The following is an 18,155-nucleotide window of genomic DNA, read 5'->3' on the forward strand; positions in this document are numbered from 1 at the left end:
ATTTTCTCTCTTTCCCTCTGCCCCTCCTCTTCCCTCCCCCACTTCCTTATGTACTCTCTCTCAAATACAATAAATAAATCTTTTTTTAAAAAGTGAAATGAGTATTAAGTTGTTTTCCTTCTAAGACTTTTCCTGAAACTAAGCTGACTGAACAATACAAATGCTATTCCTGTGATTTTTCCCAGTAAGATTCAGTAATTGGCAGGGTATATATGTTCTACTATAGAAGAAAAAGCATTATCTTGGAGATAGGAGTGTGGGGTTCCATTTCCAGTTGTGCTAACTAAATTGAAAATAAATGTAAACAAATCAGCTAACATAATTACCCCAGATCTTCCTTTTTCTTGCTGGAAAAGGGAGGACATTAAACTCAATAATGGTAATAACACTATAACAAAAGGCTTTCATAAAGTGTTTTACATATGATACGTGCTTATATAATAAAGAATTAACCTAATCCAAAGAGGAGTCTGGCCTCTGCCCTGGGCTACTGGGAAGGGATCTACAGGCCTCTGGAATGTCCTGCCTAATAGGCATGTCTATTTACCTAGAGGCTTTGCCCAATGGACAGTCTAACAATTTGATTTATGATGGGAGCTCTGGGCCACACAGTATCAGCTGTCACCTCCAAAGAAGTGATTACTAAAGGTATGAGTCTGACCCCCTAGGAGGGGTTAAAGACTAAAGGTCAGTCATGTGGACAGTATGTGATCAAGCCCCAATAAAAATAATGAACACAAAAGGCTCAACTGAGCTTTCCTGGATGGCATTAATCTGCACAGTGTCGCACACTATGGCTGGAAAGAGGTAATACTGTTGATGACTCAATAGGAGAAGATGACCAGGAGCTTCATGTTTGTACTCCTATTGGACTTTGCACCCTAGGACTCTTCCCTTGACTGATTTAAATTTGTATCCTTTCTCTGTTAACAGACTGTGGGTGTGAGTATAGGAATTTTCAGCAAGCTCTGTGAGTCTTTCTGGCAAACTGTCAAATCTGAGGGTGGTTTTGGGGAAACCCTGAACCTAAAATGGTGTCAGAAATTAGGGAAGTCTTATGGAGACTGTTCTCTCAAATTGTACAGATGGCCAAACTCACTGCAGTTGGTATCAGCAAGATAGATGCTAACCACCTGAATGGTATGGTTTGGGAAGAAAAAGAATGAGAGGGTAGGAGATGACAAACCTTTTATATCTAAGTGGCCACAGGGCCAATCCATGGTATGGCACAGTACAACTGTACTATGATCAGTTACTAGAGATATACAACTTACCAATGGAATTTAGAAATGGTGGATCCAAGTCCTAAGGAGTTAGCTCACTAGGTATATAAAGAAATGCAAAATTTTAAAAATTAACTAACTCTACAATCTCTTGATTATTGTTATATCTAAGAGCTACAGAGAAAAAGTAAGGGAGAGTGTTGGGGCAGAGCCTGATGCTGAGCCAAGCTTGGGTTTTGGCCAGTTCCAGCTAAAGCCACTAGTCACAGATCTACTTCTGTAGGGAGAAGTTATGCTGAAATAACAGATAATGAAGATTTTAAGAGAACAGGGAAAGAGAAAGGGAATAGGGAAAGAGAAAGAGAATAGGGAAGAGAAAGTCAAGAGACTCATCCTGGCTGAGTGAGAATCTTTAAATGGTTGTTAAGAAATGGGATAATTGAAGTGGACATTGATGGGCACCAAAACAAAGATCTTACAGTAGCACTCTTTATTAGAGTTTGGGAGAACTGACAGGAGGAACTGCTAGGCTCCCCAACATTAAAGAGCCCTAAATAAATTTGTTTTATTCACTCTAGTTTAGGATAACCTTAAAAACCAGGAAGGGGGAAGATGACTAAGATAAACTTCGAATTTCCTGTGCCAATGTTTCCACAATCTACACAAGATTACAGATGAGAATGCCTGAGTACCCTGGCCAAACCCCAGCTGGGGTCCAAAGATCAGAGGCACATAAAGTTGGTTAAATTATGGCAGAAAAAAGATGTTTCTGGGATTCCTTGCTATGGGAGCCCCATGCACTAAGGATATAAATTTACTAGAGAAATCCTAATGGAGGCTACAGTTAGATTAAGGGGATATAGAAATGTAAAGGTTAATATCATTAAGTAAAACATTTAGATGACAATTGGAGTGTTTGAACAGACCTTATGTAAAATAGTTGCATCTCCTTTACCTGAAAGTATTACAAAGATTATTTATTATGTCTGACTGGGAAAGGTTTCTCCCACTTAGTACTATAAAACAGAAGGCTTATAAAGCCATTTTAAGGGCAATAGTGATTGGACGGGCTAAGTGGGAACCAACGAGAATGCTCTAAACCACACAAGTTAGTTTCAAATGGTATAGAAAAAAAGCTAGACAAATTCTCTGTCCTGTGAACAGAACTCTCAAGTGCCAGTATCCTTCAACTCCTACTTTTCAGGCTATATCTACTATAAAGGAAAGAATCTCTGTGTATTGGTCCTATTGGGCTAATGGACTATGTGGTCTATAACTTCTGGCAAACTGATCACTTAATAACTCGATGACCAAATGCTTAAAAAGGCCCCTGTTGGCTCCTGGGTGGCTCAGTAGTTAAGCATCACCCTTCAGCTCAGGGCGTGATCCCAGGGTCCTGGGATTGAGCCTGCATCGAGCTCCCTGCTCAATGGGAAGCCTGCTTCTCCCTCTCCCACTCCCCCTGCTGGTGTTCCCTCTCTCGCTGGCTATCTCTCTCTGTCAAATAAATAAATAAAATCTTTAAAAAAAAAAAAAAAAAGGCCCCTGTTGATAATACAGAAAATGCACAAATTCATATCATCCTTATTTTTGTGGGGTTTTTTGGTCCATCCTGAGACAAGGAGGAAGACCAATGGGAGGCTTTATGGCACACTCTAAATTACATCTAGGTGTGATTACTCATCTAATCCTAGTACAGGGACCTAACATTTTAGAGCAAAATAGATGTATCCCAACTGTACTCTATTAGTACACAATAATAAAAAGCATGGTGGATTTAACAATACAGGCACACAAAACAAAAAAGGACGTTAGAGGACATTGGTAGTGGTCTAGTCATTGTAGGACAAGATGAATTTGTTTTTTTTTTAAGATTTTATATATTTATTGGACAGAGAGAGAGAGAGAGACACAGCGAGAGAGGGAACACCAGAAGGGGGAGTGGGAGAGAGAGAAGCAGGCTTCCCACTGAGCAGGGAGCTCGATGCCGGCTCCATCCCAGGACCCTGGGATCATGACCTGAGCTGAAGGCAGATGCTTAACGATTGAGCCACCCAGGTGCCCCAATGAATTTGCTTTTAATGAGGAGTGGTATTCAGAAGAAGACGACCTACTAACGAGAATAAGCAGATTAGAGGGAGTTCTTCTCCAGGAGGAAAAAGCAAGGGATAAGAATCAGCCTATGAAGATAATGGGGTTGTAGTGAAATGGGTCAGTCAGACTCAAGAAATAAGACTAGGAACCAACATTGGGAAAGAACTGTACTCTGACCTAAAAGGGTCTCTGGACTGTCTTAATACAGATGGAGGGTAGAAAAGCCATGGGACAGTGGCCCTCCATCTTAGATGCTAAGGCTCAAGAGGCACACCTTGTAAGGGGATCTTATGGACCTCCAAAGCTATAGAAGTTCTTCTAGGACACCTGTAATATACATTGATGCACTACGTATGACTGTCCTTAACCCCACGACTGATCAAAATAAAACATACTTCAGTATAACCTAATAGGGGTAGGAAGTATTCTGAATATTTCTTGTGTCCTCCCTGTAGGAGAGAGGTGGGTCCTACAATATACAACACACAGTGGGAACCAGTCTTAGCACAAGCTTGTGAACTGAGACAGGGTCAATTGCTTTGTTCCAGACTGACTTGGAACCCAGTAATAACGGAAAAGGGCCAACTGTAACTAATACAATTGTATATGTGCAAGAGTTAATTCTGCTGAGGCGGCAAATTCCTCTGCAATTCTGACTAATCTGTTCTTTAATGAAACTGAGATGTATTACAAACATACTGCAACTGTAACCAACATGTAACAATGATATTGTTGGTAAGATTCATGACCTATGTAAAAAAGTCTAAAAATAATACTGGTGATAATCAAATGTATCAGGAGATTGAATTTAAAGCCTTCTCAGAATATAATACTGATAGAAAAGAATGGCCTGAGGAAAAACTACATTTAGCTCGCCATCAGTTAACTCCTATGCTAAATAAGATCATCAATTCTAAGTTTATCATTAATTACAAATAGCAGTAAATCATGGGAGTAAATGAATAACAAAATTAGTACAAGAATATGAAAATGTATGAAATGGCTTTATAAGTCAGATTATTTATTTATATCTCTTCCTACTCCACACTAGCTCCCCCAAATTTTGGGCATATTCATAACGTTGCAATTGCTATGACCATCACATAAATGCTATAAGGTGGCCTGTATATAGTGAAGAAGCAGCTCTACCCAAGAGATGTGGCCTAGATGTCAGTTACTAAGAGGTGATCTCTAGGCCTTTGGAATGTCTTGATTGATAAGAGCCTTTGTTTGCCTGAGGACTTTGGCCACTGAACAGTCTAATAATGAGATTTATGACGGGGACTTTGGGCATTTCAGTATCATCAGTTGCAACTTGCAGAGGAAGTGATAACTATAGGTTATCCGTGTCCAACTACAGGTTATCCAATGTCCAGGAGGAAATAAAGACTAAAGCTCAGGTATGTAGACAGTATGTAAACTGAGCTCCAATAAAAACTATGGACAGCAAAGACTTGGGTGAGCTTCTCTGGTTGTTAAAACTCTGCGTAGTGTTGCTCATCGTGGCTGGAAAAATAGAATGACGTCCATGACTTCACAGTCCATGTTGTGGACCCCTCTGTGCCCTATGCATCTCTTCCATTGGCCAATTTTAATCTTCATCCTTTCTCTGCAATAAACTGTAGGCACCAATATCACAGTTTTCAGTGAGTTCTAGGAGTCCTTCTAGTGACTTTTCAAACCTGAGAATGGGTTAGGGAAACCCTCAAACTTACAATTGGTGTAAGGGACGGTGATCTTCTGGAGACTCCCCTAAAACTGTACAATTGGCAAAATTCACTGCAGTGCTATACTAAGGCTTTTATTTATATACTTTGCTGCTTAACTTTCACAATAACTTTATATGGTAGATACTACTATTATGAAGACTGTGAGACATAGAATAAATAACTCCAGTTCATCCTGCTATTAACCACAAATGGCAAAGTAGGGATTTGAAGGAGGAAATTCAACATCAAGACTTACGCTCTTAATATATTACACTGCATTCCTAGATGACGGCTAAGGCTCTCTTTTTCAACAAATACATTGTCTAAATCTATGACTAGAAGATCTCTAAGGTCACATCAAGCCATGTAAATCTCTGAGCAAATAGTAAGTCAGATGGAATTAAAAACAAACCTTAAATAAAGTTTTAGTATATTTTATTTTGTTGTTGTTTGAACTGTTATTTTTATTAGAAAGGGTTTTTTTTTTAAAGATTTATTTATTTTAGAGAGCGATCGAGCGAGAGCAGGAGGGGCACAGGGAGAGACAATCTCAAGAAGACTAAGCATGGAGCCTGACATGGGGCTTTATCTTATGACCAGGAAATCACAACCTGAGTAGAAACCAAGAGTTGGACACTTAACTGACTGTGCCACCTAGGAACCCCAGAAAGTTTTATTTTTTGTATTATTAAGGATATTAAAAATGCTGTATTAACAAAATTTAAAAGGTAGCTGTCAAAGTATATTCACAGAAGACAAAACAAATTTACTAAAAGAATTCATTTGAAGAAAATCATTTCCAAAATAAAAAATACATGATAAAGTCATTATATTAAATTTCTAATTTCTTGGGAAATAATAGCTGTTTCTACTGAAAAGAAAAATTAAGTCAGGCATAATCCCATCTTTTTAAAAAAATGATTTTAATTAGTTGATAATACTTTTTAAGTATATAATTTTGTCGCCACTATAATCAAGATTTTTTTTACTTGAATTTTATTTGTCCATGCTTCTCTAAAGTATTCATAATTATAATTCTTAAAAGCTGCATAATATCTGATTAATTTAACAATATTCACAAATTGTGGTGGGACTATAATGAACATCTTTCTGCATATAACATTTTGCCTTTCTTTTTTGTATCTGCAGGCCTACCACGCTGTCTTGCTCATGTAAGGTGTGTGATAAACATTAGCTGAACTGAATTTAATTTTTACTTTTTAAAAATTGTTTTGTAAGAATAATTTCCTAAGAGAAGAATTAATGAATCAAAGAGGATGAACCTCCTTATGGTCCTTACAACATAATACTTTCCCCCAAAATAATATCATTTATGACCCACAAGAAAAGGATAGATGTGCTCATCCACTGCAGTATGTTAGTATTAGCTTTTATCATTAAAAAAGTTTGATACTTAACTACACATAATTTGATCTCATAAAGTATTTTACTTTGCAGAGAAATAATAATCCTGAAGGTATAGCGTCTTTATTACTGCTTCATTATTTACCAAAGTACAAAGAACTGTAAAAACTAATAATTCTAACTCTGGAAACTCAATTATCAATATGTAAAAACTCTTTAAATAAATTTAATTCAAAGTTCACTTCATAGTTGGAATGTGACATGGGTTCCCATTTCAATAAAATTTTGTTGAGGTCATAATCTAAAAACCAAGTTTGTGAATGTAACAGCCAGATATAAAGGGTATTTTGTCCCAAAGAATAGTGAATTCTATTCTAATCTGAGAGGGTTTCTTTCAGAACAGAGAACAACTAAAAGGTACTTTCACTAGGCAAATAATGTACAGGCACTATATTGATAAACATTTACATGTTTATGATTTGATCACAAGTCCTAATCAAACCAGAATAATCTATCTAATGAAGTTGAAAAGTTGCACTGGGAAGAAGAAGTCTGTGTTTCCTAAAACTCACTCCAGAATACCTATTACAGATTAGAATACTTAGTTGGCAATAAAGTTGTAAGTTCTTTCCTTCTGCGTCTTGAAAAAAAAACCCATTTTGGGTAATATTACATCCCCTCCTCTCCTCCATGACAATTTAAGATCTCACATTTATATCTGATTAGAATGAGGGCATCTATTATAAACATTTTTATTATTTGTCTTTGCCTATCTTCCATGTTTAAAATTGGTAACTTACATATTTTTAGCATAGCTCACTGATTATGCTTTCCTTTCATTTGATCTTGGTATAAAGTAACAACCAGAAAACTTGCTATAATTCCCAATAAAATCCTTTTTCACTAGCTGGAGTAGAATAAATTCATCACTTTAAAATAAGCATTTATTCACTAAGATAGATAAAGCACTGTGCTAGACTTCTAGGAATGATTCAGAGATGACTAAGACATGATTCCTGTCCTCAGGGAACTTACAATCTAGTAGGGAAAGACAGACATGCAAACAAATAGGTGTAATACAAAGCAGAGGTGCTAGTTGTTAAAACAGAGGTACAAACAAAGTTCTACAGGAACACAGGATGGTGAGATTAATTCTGGTTGGGGTGATCTGGAAGGCTGAGCCAGGAGAAAAGTAGTAGAAAACTCTGCCCCTTAGAAAATGCAGCAGTGTTACAGCCCAGCTGGGTTAGGGTCGAAGCCCCACTCCCCACAGAAGGTTTTCCTAAAGGAGATGGAGCCAGGGCCCTAATCCAGTTAGGTAGGTTATTCGTTGATTTCAATTATGAATGCCAACACTTTCTTTCCCTGGTGCAGATAAATGTGATTTCATGAGTATTTTACTTTAAAAAAAATGAAATTTAACAATATATTAAGTAACTTACATAAAAATGTAAGACACCTCGGCTTTCATCATCAGAATAGCCTCAGGTGGTACCCTGATCATACAAGACCAAGCCTCCCCCCCCAAAAAAAGACACCACTTCAGCATGTCATATAGGTGGTGCTCCAATGTATGTTTTGCTATCGATATACTGGAAAGAAAGATGAAGAGACAATTCAAGAGAACTGGGTATTATACTATCCTATATTTTGTTGAAGTTTTAATTATTAAATTTTTAAAATAAAGTTTAGAAAAGGTTAATGAGACAACAGAATTTTTTTTTGTTATGTCATGATTTCGAGAACCAGCAGGTACACTGACAGTTTCTTCTGATTTCTTAGAATAAGTAGAAAATACAATATGTAATATTTAACAGGTACCACACGAGGGGTGAAACAACTAGAAAGAGGATAATACAAACATATGTTTAAGTACAAAAGAACATGAAAGAAAGTATCATGTACACAGAATTAGAAACATTAAATTTTAGAGAATTAGACAAGAATATTAGTTTCTGCTGTTTAATTCTTCCCCCACCCCGTGTTTAATTCTATTGCTATTTCATATGTAACCCAAAAATTTCTCAAATTTGTAGATATATTTATTATATTTATTCTGCTATATGAATTTAAAAACTCTGAATTTCATAACTGCTGCTTATAGATATCATTACACAAGCCTGATTTTAATGAACAGTAGGGAAACAATACAATCTGTTATGTATACTAAACATAAATGGGCGTTTGCAGGAGTCTCATGAAACTTAAAAATGATTATTTTCTAAAGTATACCAAGCATTGTCATTTCAATTATTTGTTCCATTCATTTTTACAACCTCCTGAAACAAAGAAAGGAAAGAAACAGGAAGAAAGGAAAGAAAACACATCCTGACTGTCTGAATTAGAAAGATATCTCATTATATAGATGTCCTGTAAATATAAGCACACAATTCAAAAAGACTTGCTAACATAAAATTAGCTGAGCAAACCTTGAGACAAATACAAAAAGGATTATAGTATCTCTAATAATATAAAGAAAGCTTACAACAAATACTAGAAAAACACAAAATCCTAATAATTAATTGAAAAAAGACAATCACAAAAATACAAGTTGCTAATAAGTATGAATATTTATCCCATTAAAGAAATGCAAATTAAAACAATGAAATATTAGCAGATATAAAAATTACAACATTCACTTCTGTACTCAAGTTGTAAAAATCCTTTTTTTAAATATTTGTGTTTTCAAACAAGACAATCTGAAAATAAGTAATCAATGTTTCTGGGGGGTGGGAGTGAGGTGGGGGGTTAGGATTAAGGTCAGATGAAAGCACTCACACACTGACTGGGGACAATGGCAGTAAGTATTTGTGGAGCGTATCAGGAGGTTTTTATATTTTTTTTTCAAGTTCATACCCTCTGACCAGTAATTCTACTACTATGAATCTAAATTTTTAAAATAATCAGAGATGCAAAGATATATATATTTATCACAATATTTACCAGTTATTTATAATCACAAAAAAATTAGGAACAAAACCAAACATTAGGGAAATGGATCATTATAGAATGAAATATTATGTAGTCATTAAAAACTTAAAATTATTACCTGTGAGGAGGAATGAATACATTGAAATATCAAGTAAAAAAAGTAAAAAATTTTAATACAGTCTTAGCTAAAACTATGATTAGAAAGCAGAGATTTTATATCCTGTTACTTATTTATTAGTTTTAATACATGGGAAGGCACATAAAATCTTTAGGGGTTTTTATATATAAGATCATATCATCTGCAAACAGATATAACTTTACTTCTTCCTTTCCAGTTTAGATGCCTTTTTTTTCTTTTTCTTGTCTACCTGTTCTGGCTAGAACTTTCAATACCATGTTGACCAGAAAAGTGTCCTCTTGGTCTTACTCCCAATCTTAGAAGAAAAGCTTGTAGTCTTTCACAATTGAGTATGATGTTAAGCTAAGCAGAAGGATATAAAATCAACACATAAAAATCAGCTGTGTTTCTATATTCTAATAATGAACAATCTGAAAATGAAATTATCCAATTGATGCCATTTACAATAACATCAAAAAGAGTAAATTACGGGGTGCCTGGGTGGCACAGCGGTTAAGCGTCTGCCTTCGGCTCGGGGCGTGATCCCGGGGTTATGGGATTGAGCCCCACATCGGGCTCCTCTGCTTTGATCCTGCTTCTTCCTCTCCCACTCCCCCTGCTTGTGTTCCCTCTCTCGCTGGCTGTCTCTATCTCTGTCAAATAAATAAATAAAATCTTTAAAAAAAAAAAAAAGAGTAAATTACTTAAATATTGACCAAGTAAGTGAAAGACTTGTATACTGAAAACTACAAAACACTGCTAAAAAAAAATGAAAAGAAAATAAAAATAAATGGAAAGAAATCTTGTGGTCATGAACTGAAAGGCTTATTATTGTTAAGATTTCAATACTACCCAAAGTAATCTACATATTCAATGCAACCTTTATCAAAATTCCACAGTTACAGGCTGAAGTAGAGAAGTATCCATCCTGAAACTCTTTTGGAATTCCAAAGGACACTGAATGGCCAAAACAGTCTTGAAAAAGAACAAAGTTGGAGTACTCACATTTCCTGATTTCAAAACTTACTACAAAGCTACATGGGGCGCCTGAGTGGCTCAGTCGTAGTTGAGCATCCAACTTATAATTTCAGCTCATGTCATGATATTGAGCTCTGTATGGGGCTCTGCGCTAAGCGAGAAGTTGGCTTGGGATTCTCCCTCTCCCTCTCCTTATGCCCCTCCCTCCCATTAGCATGCACTCTCTCTCTCTCTCAAATAAATAAATAAATCATCAAAAAATTTTACTACAAAGCTACAGTAATTAAAACAGTGTGGTACAGGCATAAACACAGATATGTAGACTGATGGAATATAGAACACAGAAATAAACACTTGCATATAAGGTCAAATAATTTTTGCACAAGGTGCCAAGCCATTCAAAAGAAAAAGGAAGGTCTTTTTAACAAATGGTAATAGGAAAACTGGATATCAACAAGCAAATGAAAGAAGTTGAACACTCACCTAATACCATAAGCAAAAATTAGCTCAAAACAGATCAAAAGCCTACATATAAAGCCTAAACGAGAAAACTCCTAGCAGAAAACATACAATAAAAGCTTCATGATATTGGATTTGGCAATGATTTCTTGGCTATGACACCAAAGGTATGGGTAACCAAAAAAATAAATAAACTGGATTTTATGAATATTAAAAATTTTGTACATCAAAAGACGCTGTCAACAGAGTAAAAAGGCAACCACAGAATGGAAGAAAATGTTTGCAGATTCCATCTAATAAGGGATTAATATCCAGAATATATAGAGAACTCCTAGAACTAAACAAATAAAAACAACCTGATTAAAAAATGGGCAAAACTTGAACAGACATTTCTTCAAGGAAGATAAACAAATAGCATATAAGCAAAAGAAAAGATGCTCAATACCACTAACCATTAGGGAAATGTAAATCAAAACCACAAGGAGGTACTACTACCTCACACTCATTAGGATGGCTATTATCAAAAACTAAAACCAACAAGTATTGCCAAGAATGTAAAATAGTACAGCTGCTGTGGAAAACAGTATGGCAGTTACTCAAAAGTTTTAAAAATACAATTACCATATGATCCAGCAATTCCACTTCTTCAGCAATTGTCAAAAGAATTGAAAGCATGGTCTCAATGAGATATATGTACACCCGTGTACATAGCAGCATTATTCACAAGAGCCAAGAGGTGGAAGCAACTTATATAAGGGCCCCTCAACAGACAAATGAATAAATAAAATGTGGTACATACATAATGAAATATTATTCAGCCTTATAAAGGAAGGAAATTCTCATACAGGTACTAAATAAAAATAAACCTCGCAGACATTATGCTGAAATAAGCCAGTCACCCAAAGACAAATACCAGATGATTCCTCTTCTATTGAGGTAGGCAGAGTAGTCAAAATCCCAGAGACAGAAAATAAAATGGTAGCTGCCAGGAGCTGGGAAGAAGGAATGGGGAGTTGCTGTTCAATAGGAACAGAGTTTCAGTTCTGCAAAATGGAATAAGTTCTATAGATGGATGATTGTACAACAGTGTGAATATACTCAATGCCACTGAACTTTATACTTAAAAATGATTAAAGTGGAAAATTTTATGTTAAGCATATTTTACCATATTTTTAAAAATTTTTTAATTCTATGGTGGAAAAAAAAGCAGAGAAATACTTTATAAGAAAATTTGTCAAAATATGTCATGCTTGGTGATGAAAATAGAATGATTTATGATTTTCTACCTTATACCATTTAGCATTTTCCAATTTTTTAATGTGTACTTTTTTTGTATAAGAAAAAACATGCTGAATTTTAAAAAGAGGTTACATAATTAAATATTTTGTGAGGTTAAAAGGTTTTCAACAGAAATTTCTAAAATAATGACAAAAATTATTATTAAACAATATTTTCTAATTAAAATTTTCTCCAATATCAGTAATTTATGAATATATATAGGAATTCACCTTGATTTTAATAATTATCTCTAAGACAGGACAAAGGGTTTCTCAAGTTCTGTTTATTCTTTAACCTTGATACTGAGGCATACTTTCTGGTATTATTGTTATTGCTTCCTGCTTTTGAGGCTTTTCATATAAAATTCACATAAATGTCAAGTTTTAACCAATTCTTGAGTTAAAGTTTATAAAATAAAAAAACATGTTAGTCATGGCTTTAAAATCTTCATATTAACAATTCAATATATTCATCCCACAAATATTTCTTAAAATCTATCAGGGATCAAATTATCTTATTTTGCTAGAGTATTCAAAGTATCTTACCAAAACTATAGCTCATAGATATCATCTTCCATCTTCTGATATTATATGTATTTTCTTTTAAAAACATTAGTTCATTTCATTCTCTTTTTCCCTCCCTGCATTTTCTTTTTAACCACTTACCTCCTAAGACTTTTAAAGGTCTAACTTACTAAAAGAGAAAATATTTAAGCACTACAATTATTAACAAGAAAAACTATTCTTGTAAATAGTTAATTTATGCTTAAAAACATCTGAAAGTACGTACTCTCATGGTACTTATACCAAATACCTGAAATGATGTTTTAATGGCTTTAAAAATATTTATTTGATATCAATGTAAGAAAATTATTTCATTCAAATACATACAAGCCCAATGGTTAAACAGATATGGCTTTCTTCCTAATAGAACTATCTTATTTAGTTGGTATGTTTCATATCTTTTCTTTTCTTTTCTTTTTTTTTTTTTTAACGTAATCTCCACACCTAATGTGGGGATTGAACTCACAACTCAGAGATCAAGAGTGGCATGTTCTTCCGACTCAGCCAGACAGGCTTCCTTAGTATGTTTCTTTTACAAAACTCCTCAAACTAGCTGAGAATTTTGTGAGATCTGTATTTCCCAAATAGAACATTTTCTGATCTTAAGTAATTTTACCTATTACGTGAATATATAACTTCACATTAAACATCTACTATCATCCACAATGAATTCAATTTTTATTAAATTTAATAAACCAAGAAAAATAACATGCTATTGAATGCTTTATGAAAAGTACCTTCTTATCATCTACCTACAAAGTCTCAGTCTTGTAAAACTGTTCCACATTACACACAAACTAGTCAACTATTTGTTAGTAACCTTTAATCCAATTTATATGTTTTCTCCTAACTGGATAAACTATTTCTAGACTAAATATGCTAAGAGAGTACCAACAAAAAGAACATATAAAGTTGTTTAACAAAATAAAAGCCATACTGTGATATTTCTGCCAGATACTTCAGAGCCTCTTCAGAAATAATCTATGATCACCAAGATAAATCTGAACTTACATTCAGTTCCTGTTCTTTTAAAACAATAAACTGAGAATGTTTAATCAAACAGGAATAGATCTTACCAATGCAGGCCACTGAATTTGTTTGCTCTTTGATCCCTGAGTCTGGCTAGGGTCGATCCTTCTGGCCCAGATTAAGTGGTATTCCACCAAGAAAGTTGAAAAATCTTCATATACTTTAACCCACTCTCGTTTATCCCATTCAAGATCATCAAATTCCACATACACCTATAGAAAAGAAAACATAAAACTCCATGAGCAATGCAGAATGTGATATATATATATATTTTTAAAGATTTATTTATTTATTTTAGAAAGGGAGAGAGCTAGTGGGGGAGAGGCAGAGGGAGACAGAGGTCTCAAGGAGACTGTGAGCTGAGCACGGAGTCCAATACAGGGCTCAATCTCATAACACTGAGATTGTAACCTGAGCCAAAACCAAGAGTTGGATGCTAAACCAACTGTTATCCAGGAGCCCCCAGAGTAGGTTACTTTAAAATAAAGGCATGAAGTTGAATTAGAAAGGACACTAACAAATACATTATTTGAATTAACATTTCTCTTAAAATCACTATTTTTTTTATTTTTTTAAATTTTATTTATTCATTTGACAGAGAGACAGCCAGTGAGAGAGGGAACACAAGCAGGGGGAGTGGGAGAGGAAAAAGCAGGCTTCCAGCAGAGGAGCCTGACATGGGGCTCGATCCCATAACGCCGGGATCACGCCCTGAGCCAAAGGCAGACGCCCAACGACTGAGACACCCAGGCGCCCCTAAAATCACTATTTAACTAACTTTCTCATTAACCACATTAGAACTCCCTACTGTTGTATGTCAAGGATAAACCATACATTTATTAAGTAAAGCAAATTACACAATGTTAGTCAGTACACACTGGCTGATATCTACTAAAGACATACTAAAGACTGTGGATACTGATGATTCTAGAAGCAGAGGTTGGGAAATATTAACTATTTTAGGCTTTGCAAACTATATGGTCTCTGTCATACCTTCTTACCTCTGATTTTATAATACAAAAGCAGCCACAGATATTATGTAAACAAATGGGTTTGGCTTGGTTCCAGTAAAAAGACAGGTGGCAATTCAAGGATGTTTCAACATGTAACAGTCAATCAGTGCAATATACCATATTAACAGAATGGAGGAAAAAATACTACATGATCCTCTTGCTTGACAAAGAAAAACCATGTGACACGATCAACATTTTGCACGATTAAAAATATTCCAACTAAGGGGGTGCCTGGGTGGCACGGCGGTTAAGCGTCTGCCTTTGGCTCAGGGCATGATCCCGGCGTTATGGGATCGAGCCCCACATCAGGCTCCTCCGCTATGAGCCTGCTTCTTCCTCTCCCACTCCCCCTGCTTGTGTTCCCTCTCTCGCTGGCTGTCTCTATCGCTGTAGCATAAATAAATAAAATCTTAAAAAAAAAAATATTCCAACTAGGAATAAAAGGAAGCTACTCCAACACAATGATGGTAATATTGAAAAACCCACAAGTAACAGCATACTCAATGGTGAAAGCCTGAAAGCTTTACCTCTAAAATAGAAACATGAATGTTAATATTTGGAAAACCGAAGCTGACTCTCTTACACCCATTCATTCAACCCCTTCTCCCACTTTCATCCTTTTTCATTCACTACCTAAGATGATCTCTGTCTTCCCTACTACGTTGTAAGTTTTGTTGGAGGCATTCTTGTTTTCTTCTTCCACCCATCTTCTGCTCCCTTACATCTGAAGTGTTTCACTTTCCCCTCATTTAAATCCTGTTTGTTCTTCTGACCTCACCCAAGTTCTTCCAAAATGTTTATAACCCCCACTTTCACTGAAACTTACCTTTGAACTTCTACAAGAAGTTATTTTTCATATAGTTTATATAGTATATAATCAGATTCTGCCCTATATTCTTCAAATATAATGAGAATATTTTTATATTATGGTTGCAAACTCACTAGGGTAAAGATGTTACAGTATACAGTACAGTGCTGCACATATTCAAAGTACTTAATAAATATTAAATATCTCCTGACTCTTGAAATCACTGACTTTAAACATGGACACAAACTGGTATTATATTTGGTTCTGAGGTCTTTGTGCTGCTGCTCATTAGGAAGCTAGTTAGATATACTTACCTGTTAGAACTGTGAAAGAAGAATACACTGTTCAAGCAGTTAACACCTATTCCAAGTTATCTATGTCAAGTCAGAGCAGGAGCCCAAGTCAAGGAAGGAGGCAACAAAACTATTGGCTTCTTCTAAAAATGTATCCTAAGGTGTTCAGCTGAGGTCTACCTGATGATATGCAAAGTTTCAAATATACCAATTTCTGTACGACTTAAAATCTTGTAAGAGTATGTAATCACTAAATTGTAGTGTAAATGGGCTTTTGAAAACTACAGAAAAGTGAAGCAGAGACAATGCTCAGGAAAACCTGAGTGGTATCTTTGTTTTCCCCTCATGGACAATATATATGGTCTTACTGGCAAAATATTTCAGTCAAGAACCTAAAGAGCCAAGGTTTTTAAACATTTCCCTACCATAAAGGGCATTAATTCAATGTAAATTCTTCCAGATGCAAAACCCTTGATAAAAAATTGAAGTTTTCAGCATGAAGTGAATTTTTTTTTAAAGATTTTATTTATTTGACAGTGATAGAGACAGCCAGCGAGAGAGGGAACACAAGCAGGGGGAGTGGGAGAGGAAGAAGCAGGCTCTCAGCTGAGGAGCCCAATGTGGGGCTGGATCCCAGGACTCCGGGATCACGCCCTGAGCCGAAGGCAGATGCTTAAGGACTGAGCCACCCAGGTGCCCCTGAAGTGAACTTTCTAAACTCATGGCTTATCTTGCATGGACAGTGTCACTGACAGTTTTAGGAATCCACTAGGACCCGGGGGACAAAGGAAATGAAATTCTTTTCCTTTGCTGTATAGCCAACTTACCTTCATTTTATCAAAACAGTGAAGTGTTTGAATGTCTACAGATAGATAGACAGAAACTAAGCTAGCCTATTATTGTTTCATGGATTCTGGCAAAAGACATGAGTCTCCTAAGACTTTATGACTTAGAGCAAAAGCTACTTACTACTTAAAGCAAAGTAAAAGCGTACTGCTTGTGTTGACCCCTCATGCCTCCTAAGACCCACAGAAAGGATGCCAAGAGCCCAAAGATGTATACCTATGCACACAGAGAGCTGTGTCACAGAAGAGGAACACTGATCTTGGCTGGAAGACGGGAGGAGGGGTTCCCCTTTTATAATAAATAGAAGCAAGCCTGATATTTGGAGGAAGTTATTACTTCACCCTTCATTGTTGCTCACTGCAAACACAACTCTGAGAAATGGCCCAAGTAAAGAGTGGTCAGGGTTTCCCATGCTTGGTATATCTAGCAAGAACATGCAGGGATGCTCAGTGCCCATGCTGGATTTTTTATACCAATATAGGTAAGATTTTGTAAGCTGGCTAACTGAATGAGTAACTAATTCAGCATTATGGTATATTGGTATGTATGTGGGGTGAGGTTTGGGGAGGCATAGTTTCTTTCCATTAATCTGCAAACCTACCAAAAACACTGTATATACTTACTTGGTTGTTTAGTTTTATGTTACTTTATATTGACTCCCACCTTGTTCACCTCTATTAGGTCCTTTGGCCTGCTTATTTCCTTCTTATTAACTAAAGATAGAAGATCCTTGAGGGCAAGGATTAGTATGCCTTCATGTTCTTTTTTTTTTGTCTCTAGTACCTGGCATGGTGCCTAACAAACTAAAGTGCTCAGCAAATATTTTGACGACCCAGCATCATGTAAAACATATAACAAGTATGAATAAATGACTAATTTGCAAAAAAAAAAAAAAAAGCAAAGAAAAGAAAAGAAAAAAGGTCCTAAATGCAATATAAACACAGTTGCTTCATTTACTAATTAATCACTGCATTCATACTTATGTAGAAAAAAAGAAAAGGAAGATTTCATTCAGTAAACACTTGATTGCATATTTGAGCCTATCATTATGAACACTGGGAATTCAGAAATAAGAGATATACATCAAGAATTAACAGCTATGGATATTGTGGTGATTACCATAAGAGTGAACATGATGTGAGAAAAAGGCTCAGCAAAATAATCATTAAAAATAATTATTTCATAGTGAACACGTGGTAAATACATTTTTTAGCTCAAGAAACAAAACAGTGATTTTTAAGAACTGGTCGCTAGATAATTAAAAGACTGTCATATATTTTTTTTAATACATGACTTCTACAACAGATCTCAACATGCACAAATTCTCTATTTTATATATGCATAAAGCAGACACTGAAAGAAAAGCTGTCAGACTGTCAGAGGAACCACTAGCAAGATGAAGGAACTATAAGCATCTGTCATGCGACACAGTTTCTGTTATGTGACCC

The 18,155-nt window shown here is 35.5% G+C and overlaps 1 protein-coding gene across 5 annotated transcripts in view; it reads right to left on the minus strand.

Moving 5' to 3' along the window:
- JMJD1C (jumonji domain containing 1C) overlaps positions 1–18,155 on the minus strand; it is a 272,649-nt gene that overhangs the window by 176,810 nt on the left and 77,684 nt on the right. For all 5 annotated transcript variants that reach the window (XM_011230261.3, XM_011230260.3, XM_034662580.1 and 2 more), the window contains exon 2: positions 13,795–13,959. In XM_011230261.3, coding sequence (XP_011228563.2) covers positions 13,795–13,959 — 165 coding nt within the window. The remainder of the gene's footprint in view (positions 1–13,794; positions 13,960–18,155) is intronic.

This window comes from Ailuropoda melanoleuca, chromosome 6, assembly GCF_002007445.2.
Source record: "Ailuropoda melanoleuca isolate Jingjing chromosome 6, ASM200744v2, whole genome shotgun sequence".
Lineage (NCBI taxonomy): Eukaryota > Metazoa > Chordata > Mammalia > Carnivora > Ursidae > Ailuropoda > Ailuropoda melanoleuca.